Source organism: Corythoichthys intestinalis, chromosome 13 (genome assembly GCF_030265065.1).
Source record: "Corythoichthys intestinalis isolate RoL2023-P3 chromosome 13, ASM3026506v1, whole genome shotgun sequence".
In the NCBI taxonomy this organism is placed as follows: Eukaryota; Metazoa; Chordata; class Actinopteri; order Syngnathiformes; family Syngnathidae; genus Corythoichthys; species Corythoichthys intestinalis.
In genome coordinates this window covers 40,732,508-40,748,657 of record NC_080407.1, presented here as the reverse complement: position 1 = coordinate 40,748,657, position 16,150 = coordinate 40,732,508, and the positions used below count along the sequence as shown (strand labels likewise).

Here is a 16,150-nt window from a genome sequence, read left to right as displayed (position 1 = left end):
TCTTTCCCCTGAAGTGTGATGAACACAGGAAAGCTGATTTTGATGTTCTATTTCGTCATCCTCTTACAATAATCGCCTAAGTCACTTTATTTTGGATTTTATTTATTTATTTTATTATTATTGTTATTATTATTTTTCCGAAAACATGAAATACTGAACCAAATTCTCATTACACTGTGTTGATGATTAATTCCATTTCAGGGGCCGTATTGAGTAATCCATTTGACTAAGGATGGAGCCAATTTTAGCAGAGGTGGCCAGCATCCTGAGGAAATGTTCAGGGGGGCCTGGAGTAAATATGAGTTAAAATATGGCGTTGGCGAATATTTTAAGAGGGTGACTATTTACAAATAAAGAGCTAGGAATATGTTTGTGTCACTGATGTGAGCGACTTGTGTGTGTGTGTGTGTGTGTGGGGGGGGGGGGTTGCAGTGTGCTTGTGTAACTATGGTTATTATGTGGGATGGTGAACACTCCAAGATTTTTATTGAGGTCCATTATTATCTGCAGTTTTTGGATTGAGTCGATTTCTTTTTTGCTTATATCTTCTCCACATTTCGAAAATACTTGCTCACAGGAAACGCATGATTATGGTCTGCATAAAAAATGTTTTGCTGAATGGAATAAATGAGAGTACACATTCTGATGATTTTGCCAGTAAATAAGTGGGTTTTCGGCTCTTCCCAGGGGTTGATTAGTAAACTATTGCTGCGCCTCCTTCGTTGGATCTGCTGAGGCATTCCTTGACCTCCTTGGTATCAGACGCATCTCTGGCAACAAGTAAAATTTTGTTAGCAATGTAACTTTTTCAAATGACATTACTTATGTTACATGTTTATAAACGGCGCACGTACCTTATCAGGAGCGATCAGATCATAGTGTTCCCACATTTCAGAACAACCTCTCTTCCTAGCTTGCTCGTTAATGATCAAACGAAACAGATTATCCAGCAAGTCAACTGCAAAAACGCACGCGAACCACGACGACACCTACCCGCAAATGTAACATTTGTTTGCGCCGTTATGAAATAATAAGATGCTATAATTCAAACCACCTCAGCCAGTCACTTGTCAGAATCAATACGCCAGTGTCTGTGACCCATCCGATTGGATTATGAACCGATACGGGTGTGTCATTCAAGAACTGAAACTGTTTCGTACGTCATATGTCACGGGGTTTGAAGCAAGCTCCGGAGCAGTGGTCCAATATAAATCGACGTCATCGGTTCGAAGCACGTTTCAAAGTTTCAGTTCAAGCTGCCATCACTATCTCCAGCAGTGGAGAACACAGATGTTGCGTGACATAACTCTGCTGGTTGGTATTGATCAGAGAATTGTTAGATAAACTGCCAAACGATTCCATGGAAATGGAACACCGAATACGGTTCTCTATAGGAACCCAATCTCGATTCCCATCCCTATCGTTAAATAATAATAATAACATAATATTTCAAAATGCCACTGCTTGTGCCTGAAGGATGAGGGCGTGTTAATGCACGATGACTAACAGCCAATCGGTGCATCGTTGTCATGGGAATGATAGCCCAGAAAGCATCTTGGACACACGCGTACATACGCTCTCTCTCGCTCTCTCAGCCAGTCTAACCTCACGGCCTAGTAGCTGGATAGATGGTCCATAAAATATATCATTTGTCCTCTTGTGTCTTGCAGGTTTCAGCAAATATCTTGGTCCTGACGCTCAACAGCTAAAGAGAAAAGTACAACTTCCAATCAAAAAGGAGGAGGAGGTAGAGCTGCCATACTTTAAAGAGGAGGACAATATTACCATGTTGACTTGTGAGCCGTTGAATAGCGATGGTCTGAGTGAGGCCAGCAGAGGGACGGTGCCTCCAAGCAGCACCTCAACAGAAGAATCGCAAGCACACATTTTCATCGCACCATCAGATAGAAATGGAGCCACATCACACTCACCTTACAAAGATGATGGTCAGAAGAAATCTCACCGTGACGACGAACTCTGCAAATGCTCTCAGTGTGGGAAAACCTTTGCTAATAACTATACTTGTCATATGAATATGAGGAGCCACACTGGTGAAAATCCTCTTGTCTGCTCAGTTTGTAGTCAAAAAATCACACAGAAGACTAACTTAGACGGACACCCAAGAACCCACACTGGTGAAAAACCTTTTTCCTGCTCAGTTTGTGGAAAAAGATTTACTCAGAAGAGCGCCTTAAACACACATACAAGAACCCACACTGGTGAAAAACCGTTTTCCTGCTCAGTTTGTGGTAAAAGATTCGCTCAGAACAAAGACTTGAAAGTACACATAAGAACCCACACTTGCGAAACAACTTTTTGCTGCTCAGTTTGTGGAAAAATATTCACGCATAAGAGCAGCTTCAACAGACACGCAAGAACCCACACTGGTGAAAGACCTTTTTCCTGCTCAGTTTGTGGTAAAAGATTTGCTCAGAACAAAGACTTGAAAGTACACATAAGAACCCACACTTGTGAAAAACCTTTTTGCTGCTCAGTTTGTGGCCAACGATTCAGTCAAATGAGCAGCTTTATTAGACACGCAAGAACCCACACTGGTGAAAGACCTTTTTCCTGCTCAGTTTGTGGTCAAAGATTCCTTTGCAAGAGCAACCTAAACACACACACAAGAACCCACACTGGTGAAAAACCTTTTTCCTGCTCAGTTTGTGGTCGAGGATTCACTCAAATTCAACATTTAAACAGACACACAAGAACCCACACTGGTGAAAAACCCTTTTCTTGCTCAGTTTGTGGTCAAGTATTTAGTCAGACGAGTGCCTTAAAAGCACACACAAGAACCCACACTGGTGAAAAACCTTTTTCCTGCTCAGTTTGTGGTCAAGGATTTAGTCGGACGAGTGCCTTAAAAGCACACACAAGAACCCACACTGGTGAAAAACCATTTTCCTGCTCAGTTTGTGGAAAAATATTCGCGCACAAGAGCACTTTAAACAGACACACAAGAACCCACACTGGCGAAAAACCTTTTTCCTGCTCAGTTTGTGGTCACAGATTTAGTCATCAGAGTGCCTTAAAAGTACACACAAGAACCCACACTGGTGAAAAACCTTTTTCCTGCTCAGTTTGTGGTCAAAAATTCGCCCACAAGGATCGGATTAGGAGACACGTGTGTATTGGTGTAAAAAGCAGTGGCCAATGACTGTTTTGCCTTCATCAGATTGTGCACTCAGGTCAATTTTAGTGTGTAGAGTTTCCTCAAATCCTGTTGAGGATTGGCAGTATTGGTGCATTACATGTACTTTGTCCAATCCTTGTATGATGTGGATCCACACTATTGCCAAAAGTATTGGCTCACCTGATATAATTCAAATTAAGTGGCATTATTTATAAAATACCCTCCCTCTTTCAAATTACACTTTTCACAGTCAATATTTGAAACAGTAGACCCCAAATTACAAAAATTCTAAATCATTCAGATATGAGTGTATTTAAAACATTTGTGAGATAGACAATTTATCTCCATATATTATCTGCATCTGTGAGTATTGGCAAGTGTTCGGTGTTTTGTCTTGTGAGCTCGACTTTGCATGCTGTGACGGAATGACCCTCCTCAAGGAGTTGGTAAAATCAGTGTATTGAACCTGTATACTTTACATGAAAATGTTTGATATATTTACATTGTTTTTTTGTCACATATTTTTCATCATCTGTATTTAGTGTGCACTGAAGAGATAAACCTATGAAGCCCTTAGTTTGGGGCATGATGAAGGTTCAAAGCGAAATGAGAAACTTGCCTACTGTAATGACCCTAGTAAAGAATAAAACAGCTGATGGTGCAAAATAGACAACATGAGCATAATCGAAACATGTCAGATCCGGTATGCTACAGCAAGAGTTCATTTTACTATTAGACATTTTCATGTGAACATTGTAACAATGTTGGAATTACATTTTAAAATTTATTGGTAAAGCATGTAATTGAACGAATAATGGGAATCAAACCCAAACATATAAATATGCATACATATACTGTATAATCCCCATTGATTAATGATTTTTATTTCGTTTTTTGATTGAAATCAAATTACAACATATTATTCAATTATTTATTCCCCAGTGCTTGTTGATGTATATGTGTTATTACATAGATACAGTGCCTTGCAAAAGTATTCGGCCCCCTTGAATCTTGCAACCTTTCGCCACATTTCAGGCTTCAAACAAAGATATGAAATTTGTTTTTGTTGTCAAGAATCAACAACAAGTGGGACACAATCGTGAAGTGGAACAACATTTATTGGATAATTTAAACTTTTTTAACAAATAAAAAACTGAAAAGTGGGGCGTGCAATATTATTCGGCCCCTTTACTTTCAGTGCAGCAAACTCACTCCAGAAGTTCAGTGAGGATCTCTGAATGATCCAATGTTGTCCTAAATGACCGATGATGATAAATAGAATCCACCTGTGTGTAATCAAGTCTCCGTATAAATGCACCTGCTCTGTGATAGTCTCAGGGTTCTGTTTAAAGTGCAGAGAGCATTATGAAAACCAAGGAACGCACCAGGCAGGTCCGAGATACTGTTGTGGAGAAGTTTAAAGCCGGATTTGGATACAAAAAGATTTCCCAAGGTTTATACATCTCAAGGAGCACTGTGCAAGCCATCATATTGAAATGGAAGGAGCATCAGACCACTGCAAATCTACCAAGACCCGGCCATCCTTCCAAACTTTCTTCTCAAGCAAGGAGAAAAATGATCAGAGATGCAGCCAAGAGGCCCATGATCACTCTGAATGAACTGCAGAGATCTACAGCTGAGGTGGGAGAGTCTGTCCATAGGACAACAATCAGTCGTACACTGGACAAATCTGGCCTTTATGGAAGAGTGGCAAGAAGAAAGCCATTTCTCAAAGATATCCATAAAAAGTCTCGTTTAAAGTTTGCCACCAGCCACCTGGGAGACACACCAAACATGTGGAAGAAGGTGCTCTAGTCAGATGAAACCAAAATTGAACTTTTTGGACACAATGCAAAACGATATGTTTGGCGTAAAAGCAACACAGCTCATCACCCTGAACACACCATCCCCACTGTCAAACATGGTGGTGGCAGCATCATGGTTTGGGCCTGCTTTTCTTCAGCAGGGACAGGGAAGATGGTTAAAATTGACGGGAAGATGGATCCAGCCAAATACAGGAACATTCTGGAAGAAAACCTGTTGGTATTTGCACAAGACCTGAGACTAGGACGGAGATTTATCTTCCAACAGGACAATGATCCAAAACATAAAGCCAAATCTACAATGGAATGGTTCAAAAATAAACGTATCCAGGTGTTAGAATGGCCAAGTCAAAGTCCAGACCTGAATCCAATGGAGAATCTGTGGAAAGAGCTGAAGACTGCTGTTCACAAACACTCTCCATCCAACCTCACTGAGCTCGAGCTGTTTTGCAAGGAAGAATGGGCAAGAATGTCAGTCTCTCGATGTGCAAAACTGATAGAAACATACCCCAAGCGACTTGCAGCTGTAATTGGAGCAAAAGGTGCCGCTACAAAGTACTAACGCAAGGGGGCCGAATAATATTGCATGCCCCACTTTTCAGTTTTTTATGTGTTAAAAAAGTTTAAATTATCCAATAAATTTTGTTCCACTTCACGATTGTGTCCCACTTGTTGTTGATTCATGCCAAAAAATTACAATTTTATATCTTTATGTTTGAAGCCTGAAATGTGGCGAAAGGTTGCAAGGTTCAAGGGGGCCGTATACTTTTGCAAGGCACTGTATACATATATATAATATTATATTATATATATAATAGGAATAGAAATTTATTGGTCTACAGGTTTTCACGACCATCTCCCAATGACAATCACACAGGTATGACATTTATTAGTTAAAGCAGCGTAAAATGATACATATTCACGGTACAAGAAAGTAGTTTCCGTGTGGGCGCTCCCGTCAGGGGGAGCATTTCACGCAGGGCGGCTATTTTTCGGCACAACACCTGTTGTTGCGCTCACCTTCTTGCTGCGCGACCGTGGCGACGAGCTTCGTAGTCTCTGTCTGATGATGTCTGTGATCGTGTTGGCATCATATTGATGTTTTCGCCGCTGTCGACACAAACGCATCATGGACCGAGATTAACAAACCGTGCTGCTATAGAGATTTGCCCTTTTGCCAATGGGCACACGGCAACTACAAAAATGACCGTTAATCTTCTCGGTTACTGCAACCAACCGCCACACATGCCTTCACCATTTTGATTAATCAATGTTAACGATTGTCAGGAAGGTTTTTGGGTTCGTTTACTAGGCGGTGGTTCCTTAGACAAGCAGAAAAACACGCAGTAATAGGATCAATGTACGTAACGGTAATATGTAAACACGATGAGCTGACGGACAACATGGCGGCCCCAGTCAGGTGGGCGGAGTTGTGACGTCACGTGATTGGGGTCTATATGGGGTGATTGTATATTGAGTGCATATTAATCTGCTTGACGGCGTTTCGATGTTACTGGTCGGCCAGCTAGGCTAGAATAAAGTGACTTCGGTGAAGTGACTGAGAAAGAGGAGATCAGAGTCCAAAGCGGAAAAAATGGCCGGTCTTTTTGCTGCGTTCGAGGAGGGTGGGAAGCTGGAGTTTTCCAACCTCCGACCAGGAAAATTATGTTTAATTTAAATTATATTAACATTACCCATTCTTGATAGGGTATGCGAAATGAAAAATGGCGCCCCGCTACCCGAATGTCCCAACCTGCTACCAACCCAGCAGGGACATACACACTTTTTTAGGGTGGCGTCTTTGCTGCTTTTTAGTATGTTAGTCATATGGCTGCAACTAACGATGACATTTTTAATCGAACAATTAACGAAACGATTAATCAGATAAATGTCACGTTTTTCAATTACTTTAACAATTTCACTTGAAGTTGTCTTAGGTATGTTGTAATTAACAATGAAGACAAAACGGATGACTACGTATTTCCTTCAAAAACATTATTTTATTACAGCTTCCTGACTTAACTGGAGTCTAGGGTGTAGGTTTGCATAGGGACGGTAGGGACATAACATTACCAACTTTACAGGATGCTCAAATTGTCCCCACCAACTTTTAAGCAACTTTATTTGCATTATACTATGAGTTCAGCTACAAAGGTAATTTAGATTGTCTGTGAATTACAGTACTTTAATTATGTTCAGACTTACATTGAACCCTTTTCACTTGCTTAATGTGCCAGCCCATTTTTTCCCCCTCAAATGCACATTTGATTGGCTAATGACTTTACTCCCCCATCCTCCACCCCACACACAAACGCATTCACCCCAACCCCGACAGAAATACAACATACCGCCTCCTCCGCCCCGTTTAAAGACAACGGATATTGTTTTTTTCCGCCAGCAGCAGCCACTGTAAGTAATGTAAAAAAGGAAATGTTCTGTAGGTGGGGAACACACCACTAATTTTGCGACTGAAAGTCCGACCTGCATCAGAGTTAGCATAACATTAATCTGTGTGAATTTCTCAAACTCGAGGAGGAAGCCGCTCTGAGAGAAATATCCTCCTGTATGTTTTCTACTGTTAACATTAAGAAATGTAGTGAACCAAGGTTTACCCCTTCTCCCCAGTGTTCATTTTTATTTCATTTATGTGGTCTTAAAGCAGCCCAAAGGAGCTTTCATTTTTTTGTTGAGTTTGGCTGTGCTTGTGAACAAAAGCAGTAGTGTTTTACCTAAGGGAAGGCTTCATTTTTATTTATTTTTGTTATTCCCTGACTAAGAAGTTTTTTTAGTTATATTTAAGTCATTTGGACAGACAATTTTGAGTGGTACTAAAACAAATGTTTATTTTTTGCATTCCTGGATACTAAAGAGATGATTAACAACTGTGTATTTGTTGTGTATGTCAATATAATTGCATTCAAGTAATGCCATTTAAATTTGCTAATATAATCCAGTCATTTATTCTGGAAGTTTTCCAAATGTTTCTTTATTGGTTTTTGAAAACAAAGGTTTGAATCGAATGGTGTATCATCTGAACCAATACATTTGCACTGCAAAAACCCACCTCCTTCAAACAAAAATAAAATGTAATAAATAGATTAAATCCACATGGTTTAAGTGTAAATCTACTACAAATAGGTGAAATTATCTGCCAGTATTCAGGTAAATTTTAATCGTTCATTCATTTTCCATGCCACTTTTTCCTCACGAGGGTGCCAGAGCCTATCCCCGCTAACTATGGGCAGTAGGCAAGGTACACCCTGAATTGGTTGCCAGCCAATCGCAGGGCACAATGCAACACACAACCAATCAGCCACACGCTCACACCTACCGGCAAATTAGATTGTTCAATCAGCCTACCACGAATGTTTTTGGGATGTGGGAGGAAACCGGAGTCCCCGGAGAAAACCCACGCAGGCACGGGGAGAACCAGCAAACTCCACACAGGAAAACCAGAGCACAAGATTGAACCCTTGACCTCAGAACTGTGACGCGGACTAGCTAACCACTTGGCCACTGTGCCGCCGGCTAAATTTCACTCAGATTTCTCGAAATAAGAAAAGGAGCTAGCTGAAAGTAAGCTTAACAGACTTATTTTTGGCAAAAAGTTTGTATATTTAATCTTAAAAAAAAAAAAAAAACTTGTCAGACCACCATTCTCCCAGTCTGTTTGGTCTTATTAATGTCCCGTCCTCAGGAAAAAGGGTACATGCATCAAACCAGGCTTTTTTGGCTCGCTGATGCTGCCACCGTAAACGTGCTTTTTTTCTGTAATGCATGTTGTCTTGGAAGGAGCGCTCACAGTAGTCGCAGAAGTATCGTTTACCCATGATTTCTGAGGAAAACAACAATGCGTTGTTTCAGTGTTCTGTCAAATTTTGCACCCCTTCAGAAATCGCAAATTTGCAGTTCTGCGCATGTGCGTAATGTTAAAAATACGGCTGTCAAATGATTCAAATTTTTTAGTTGAGTTAATCACAGCTTAAAAATTAATCGTAATAATCACAATTCAAACCATCTCTAAAATATGCCATTTTTTCCCGTAAATTATTGTTGGAATGGAAAGACATATGACGGATATATACATAATTCACGTCATTTGAGTGCTGGCTTCACAACGTACTTGACCACTGATAGTTCGTATATTGTGAATAGTTAAATGCCATTTGTAATGAATGGGGAATTTGGACGTCCATGGCCGTCAATGGCGGCACCCTTCATCAGCGTCAATGGAATTGGGGAAGTTTGGGGGACACGTCCTATTGATATCTGGTCATTTTCTGTTGATTTGGGTAAAAAAAAAAATCTCATTGAAAATGAATGGGAAAGATTTTGGACGTCCATGGCCGTCAATGCCATCGACATCCATATAATCAATTGAATCCAAGTAGATTGGCATCAATAGATTCGACATGCATGGCCGTCAATGGCATCAATGCAATGTAAAAAAACAATCCATTGGAAGTGAATGGGAAACTTTTCCATTTGAAATGAATGGGAAAGTTTTTGGCAAATTTCCGGGGAACCGTAATTTTTTTCCAATTTCTGTATACAACTTTTATGCTCCTCACCGTCCTGGAATTTTTGATGGCCAAATTGTGTGATTTGGTCAAAAATTGTAGGACTAGATACAATTTGAAAAAAAAATTATACGGGCGAATGGAAAATTTTTCGGGACCGTTTGAAAAATTCCCTGCACCGCGCGAAAATTCCGTTCGTACCAGTACTTGAACGGTGCCGATCGGTGACATGGTGTGGGCTGCGCGGCGCGCCGAAAAAATGCGGAGAATAAGATGTATATTAAAAAAAATACGGAAGAAATAAGTTGGCTAAAGTTGCAGAACAGTATTACCATGGCCTTTCCAAAGGAAAGACCCAGGTAAATATTGCCATCCAGTGTATTTGTTGAACTAAACAAAATGTATAAATAGAGTTAGACCAAAGTCTCAGTAAGTTTTATGTGTATGTTGCATAGCTATTCTGATTGGGAATGCCAGTTCTCTTTGCACTGCTGTTTAACTGTGTGAGAATAGGGCCTCAGTAATACAGTTGAAGCGCTTTTCTTTTTGTCAACATTTTTTTGAGAGATTTTTGTTGTGCTTTCACTAAATGATACTATGTTTTTTGTGAAGGAGTTGCCGAAGCTCATGCCAATAAACGGCGCAGCCCAATGAACGCCTGTGTCCACTCGCCTTTTGTAATATTCTGATATAGAATTATCCGAGGCACCTTGAAGTGCACGCGGCGCCAATATTTTTTACTCACATGATGCAGGAGTGAGTTAGAGTTAGAGACTGCCGAGAGCCATAAGCTGTGTTAATGTTGAAGCTGAATGTGCTAATAAAGAAACAAAGTGCCAGCACATCGCATGTGGTATACCTATGTTAAGAAAAAGCACAAAACAAGACATCTTTCTCTGCCTCTTAGCTCGCAAGTGCGTCATTGTAATCTGTTTGAGGTAATGCATGAGCGGGTCATTCCGCGCATGCGTTAAAAATTTTAACATGATTAATTAAAAAAATTAATTACTGCCCTTTAACGCGTTAAATTTGACAGCCCTAGCTAAAAATGGCTTGCCTGGCTCTGCCAGACTATTCTCCCTGTATTTTTCAAACACTGAGAGAAATAGTCTGGGAACCATCCCATTAACGGCCTTTCGAGCAGGTACAAAATCAATCGACAAATCAGATTCGTTTCTTTGCGTGACGTGTTCTTCACGAGCAACGTCACTCTTGCGCGCCGAAAGTCGTCTCTACAACAACACGGATGGCGAACGGGATAACCAAGAATATGTTCCAATCCGTGGTAAATTCTGTTTTAAATTACCAAAAAACACATAACGACACGAGTCATTGACAAGTCTGTCTCGCGCTAGCCATGTTGAATAAACTCCGCTCTCTTCGTATGTTTACTTCCGCGCGCAAGTCTCTCATCATTTTGCTAACGTCACGTCTGCCCGTTGCTGATTGGTCCACTCCGCTGTCCGTTTGCTGTGGCTTGCTCCGCCCTGGAAATTGTATCCGCGTGAATGGTGGCCAGACTCAATAGCTGGAACAGCGGTGAGTCTGGTGTATCAGGCTAAAAAATGGCCACGAATGCAGCGGTTCTAAAGTAAACACTACAAACTTTCTTTAGAGAAAGGAATACATTTATGTTTGAACAAGGACTGGCATATAGAAAAGTTCTTCTCAAACACATCCTGCCATGTCAACTGCACACAAAAACTGCATGCCGCTCTCACTACTAACATCTATGGCGTCATTCAGCATTAATTTCCGCCATTTTCGTGTTGCACATGTATGTTTATGATTTAACTTATTTAGCACCTTTGGCTAACATTAAGAGTCCAACTGGATGTAAAACAGGGCTAAGTCATCGCAACAAAAATTTTTAATTAAAATATTATAAGGGTGAAAAATGACAACACTATTCACTCTACACACTCTATTCTAGCTAATTTTATTTGACTGTTTTACCTTTATCTGATTGGTATCTGATTTTATCTGTGCTTGTGTCTGTTTTGCTTTTACTCTTTTATTCTTAGTCTTCATTTTATTCATTATTTTCTTTTTTGCCAATGTGCACTTTGAGATTTGTTTTTCAAATGTAAAGTGCGTTATAAATAAATTGCATTATTATTATTATTATTATTACACATTGCAAAACAAAAAATATATAAAATTTGAATAATAATATAATAATACTAATAAATCCTGTAATAAAGTAACAAATCGGGTTCTAAGAGGGTTTTGGTTTAAGTTCTTGGTGTGTCTTTGACCTGAATCGTTGCGTCCTAGCATAGCATTTGTTTGGCGTTGACATCACTCGTTGTAATTTCAGATGAGTATTTTGATGTACAGTATTTTGGAAAGAGAAAAATTCCTGAGGACGAGGGTCCGCTAACAAAATGAACATGATTGTTGTGGTGATCTAGACCGTCACGTTCCGAATATCTAATCAGCATCTGAGCCTAATGTCGATCAGATGGCACTGGGATAGATGGTGCCAACCGCTTGTCGTTTGACCGTCGCTTGACAGTGGTTTGACAGTTTTGTGAAAGCAGACGATTGCAATTGGAATCGAAAATTCCTTGTGACTTTTGAAAACCCTGGAAGGAATGGCAGGAGTTCGATGTCACGTTTTCGCCCTATAGGTTCGGCGTTTCTTTTTTTGCATGGAACTAAAAGTTTGCCGGCAGCTACTTGGAAGCTAATCAGCGCCACCTAGCAAAATGGGCTGAAAGAAGGCATTGACTGCCGAAGACGGCGGCGATATCAAGAGATTTCTTGACTTCCTATCAAAGGAGATTTCGGTCATTAAGCTACAGCAGAAATCCTTCCTGAACCTGGTGGAGGAGGTGAAGGCTCTCCGAATCCAGAATGCCGAGAAAGACCAGCATCTGGCGCAGTTGGAGAGTCGAGTGGCGGAATTGCAGCAGCACACAAGGATCAACGATGTGATGGTAACTGGGCTCCGGATAAAGCTGTGGTCATATGCCCGGGCTGTGACCGATAACGTTGGGGAGCCCAGCGAGCAGGTTGTCGGCTCTGTTGAGCAACAAGTGGCTGTATTTTTCCAGTCCAAAGGGATTGAGGTGGATCGGAATGACATCGAAGCCTGCCACCTCTACCCCGGAGAGATGACAGCGACAAACGAGGTGTCATCATCAGGTTTGTCAACAGAAAGCACAAAACCGCACTGTTAAAACAAGGAAGATACTGAACGGATTCATGGGAACGAGCATTTGACAAGGCAAAACTTTAGTCGTGCTTTTATAGTGATATTAATGAAAACACAAGGGAAAATTCAGCACGCATGGAAATCAAACTGTAAAATATTCATCAAACTAAATGGGACACACAGAAGAAGGCAAAACATTAGTCGTCAGGAGCATGGTGGTATTGGTCAGGTATGAATGATCAAGATGGACTGTGAGGTAGTAAGACACACACCATTATGACACACCCATCACCATCTAGAGACAATAGGAATATATTCCAAAAGATTGCTGATCATGGGAAACTACAGCTCAGATCATTTCAACATACCAAACAAAAAATCACTGGATCTGGAGTATGATATAGAGCCAGACTATAATTTCTTTTTTAATACCAACATCAACTGCTGCTATTACACAGAGGAACCGTACAACTCTACCATTAAAATGCCAACTTCAGTAATATCAGAGAATGTCTGAATCATTTTATAAAACCGTTCCAAATAATTGCCATATCCGAAACATGGCTCAAAGCAGAAAAAGGAATGGATTTTGAACTGGATAGTTATGAATTTAGCTGTTTAAACTGAAAGTTTAAAGGGCAACTGAAGACCTTTCCGGATTTTGGTGTAATTTTACGAATATAACATTTGGACGAGTTCATCAAAGCAACCGTGACATTATCAACACATAATTGCAAGGATAATTAGCGTTTTTTTTTTAGTTTTTTTGCACTCCGTTAAATGTCCCTTCCCAAACCCGAAATTGTGACGTAAATTCCCCGACGCAACAGAAGACCTAGTATCCACAGCTAGCATAGCAGCAACAACTATATCAGTGATATTTCCACCAAAGGTAACCATTCAGGATCGCTCTTTCGTGACGCTACCGATGGCAAAGGCTCCCAGGAAAGGTGATCTACAAATAATCCCTACATGTTGAAACCTGAGGAGTCAGATGACGACGATTTGCTTGACACAGCAGATGTCGTCATGACGCCAATTGACAGCTCGACACTTCACGAACGGGAGAGTGAGTGGTAAGCAGCATCGTGATTTTTCTATTTGAGAGAATGCAATTACATGGTTGTATATATTTTCATGCTCTCCACATAGCTAAGACTGGATATTAGGTTATGGGATAGCTCCTACCGATCTAAAAATGGTAAAGCTAGCCCAAATGTGGCTAAATAAATAATATATGTTATTGATTTTTCAAAATAAATGACAAAACGATTTTCCAGGTGTTGCTGTAAACCTTTAAGTAATTACCTTCCAAGAGTATGCCTGTGTCGTCAGGAGCTCCCAGATGTGAGAGCCAAACTTGAGGAGGCCTGAAGCACTGACAGGGGCATGAATTACATTGAAAAAATAAAACCATAAATTGTAAACAACATTGACATATTCTGGTGACTGTTTAATGTATTCTATTGGTATATAACATATTGTAATTATTAGAGGTGTGCAAAATTTCCGATTCTTAGATTATTCGCGATTCGGCCGTAGAAGATTCGAGAACGATTCACAAACATCCAAATTCCGATTATTGAAATATGCCAAGTAAAGTGGAAGTACAACACACTCAGCGCGCCGCGCGGTCTTCGGGACGGAACGGAGCGGGAGTAGCTAAACATCATGCTTCTCATTACCCGGCCCCTCGGGTAATGCCAACGATCAACTCAGGGCTCTAGCTCAACTCATGCCACGAGATAAAAAAACACGACAACATACCTGACTGCTGCCGAAAAGCTGCTACAAGTACAGCTACATAATGTTACGGTAGATATCATTTACATAGGACTAGATGCAATATAGACTCGGTGGCGGAAGCAGCACATCTGCAAAAAGCTAGATGTGGGCGTTAGTAAACGGCCGCCATCTTAAAGCAGTAAACTTCCCTGCAAGGCTGTTGTAGCGAACCTTCCAAGCAAACTTAATTAACTTTTTATCTAAAATACTCCTAAATCGGTAAAATACTGACTTGAATCTATCTTTAAAATAGTTTTAAAACTTTCACATGTCAAAAGTAGACAAAAGGGAAATTATGGAATAACGGGAGCAACTTTAACAACTTTAACGGTTGATTCACAACATTAAATTAATTGTAGTTTAAAGCTGCTGATACAGAATGGGGACTGGAGTTTTTTATTTAATGTTATTTTTGTATATTTGTTTACTGCTATATGTTAACTTGATACTGAAATAGTAGTTTGGTTTAGCCTGAGAGTATTTTTGAACAATTTTGGAACTAATGTACAAAACTTAAAAAAAAAAAAAAAAAAAAAAAAAAGGAGGGGGGTGCATCAATAATCGTTTTATAATTGAATCGGAGCCTCTGAATCGTAATCGTAATCGAATCGTGAGGTGCCCAAAGATTCCCAGCTCTAGTAATTATATTACATTCTGAAACAATATTCAATAGGCCACAATAATGTGATACCAGATTTATGTTGAATCAGCATCAGCTTTCGCTGTCAGATTGTGACACAACAGTTATACCAAGCAAACAATGGCACACATCAAAGAACATAAATTTAGTAAGCAACACGGTTAGGATAGGATTAGGAAAGTTAGGATAGCAACGGACTAGCGCAACATTGAAAAATGATAATGGCAGTAGGAAATATGTATTTACTCTTTTCTGTAGCATTAAGTGTTCTCTATACCAAGATAAATCATTATTATTAAAATATGAAGGTAACTAGATTTTTCTTTTTAAAATGTGTACTGTATATATGACTAGTTTATGATTTCATTTCATCAAAATTTGCTACATTTATTTCTCCTGTCATCGTCATCTGATGTCGCAGACGGAAGAAATTCAGCATCTGGCAGGCCTCATAGGATCTCTTCAGTCGTCATCGCTGGACACCGCATCACTTGTGTCATATGACTCGATCCACTCTCTCTTGATTTTGGGAAACTGGGTGGCGAGTGACTTGCAACCCTTTTTTCATCGTGTTAAGGGTTTCCGCCGCTTAATTTCTTTTGTTTGGCTTCCTGGAAAATAAATAAATAAATCAGAGCAGCATGAAAATATTGGATGAATCCAGGCCATTTGGGGGCCCTAAGCAAAATAATGCAAAGCGGCCCATATTTTTGGCCCACCATTTCGTCACAGAGTACTGCGAAACCCATACATGCAATCCAACCCATACGTCCATATTTTGTATATTAATCAGATTTTGTGGCACTGCATACTTCAAACTTCTCACCCCAAATGATTCTCAGTACTTACAGTAGATAGCACCAAACCTTTTTCTAAAAGAGGGAAGAAAGAAGTTAAGGAAGAATTTTTATTTTTTTAAGCTTGTAATCAAGTCTCAAAACTCACAAAAGTCAAATAAAGCAAACTGGAGTAAACAAAATAGAATACAAATTAAACAATTGCCAGATTGGGGGCCCCCTAGTGGTCAGGGGCCCTAAGCAGCTGCATAGTCTGCGTATAGGCTGGATGAATCCTAATTTTAATGTA

General features: G+C 40.1%; 1 protein-coding gene across 3 annotated transcripts in view; it reads left to right on the top strand.

The window, feature by feature from the left end:
• The window catches only part of LOC130928948 (gastrula zinc finger protein XlCGF57.1-like), a 32,736-nt gene extending 28,537 nt beyond the window's left edge, over nt 1–4,199 (top strand). For 2 of the 3 annotated variants that reach the window (XM_057855790.1, XM_057855787.1), the window contains one exon: nt 1,671–4,199. In XM_057855790.1, the coding sequence (XP_057711773.1) occupies nt 1,671–3,160 (1,490 nt within the window). In that variant the 3' untranslated portion in view covers nt 3,161–4,199. The remainder of the gene's footprint in view (nt 1–1,670) is intronic. The other variant, XM_057855788.1, reaches the window with a different exon arrangement.
• Nucleotides 4,200–16,150: the final 11,951 nt, after the last annotated feature.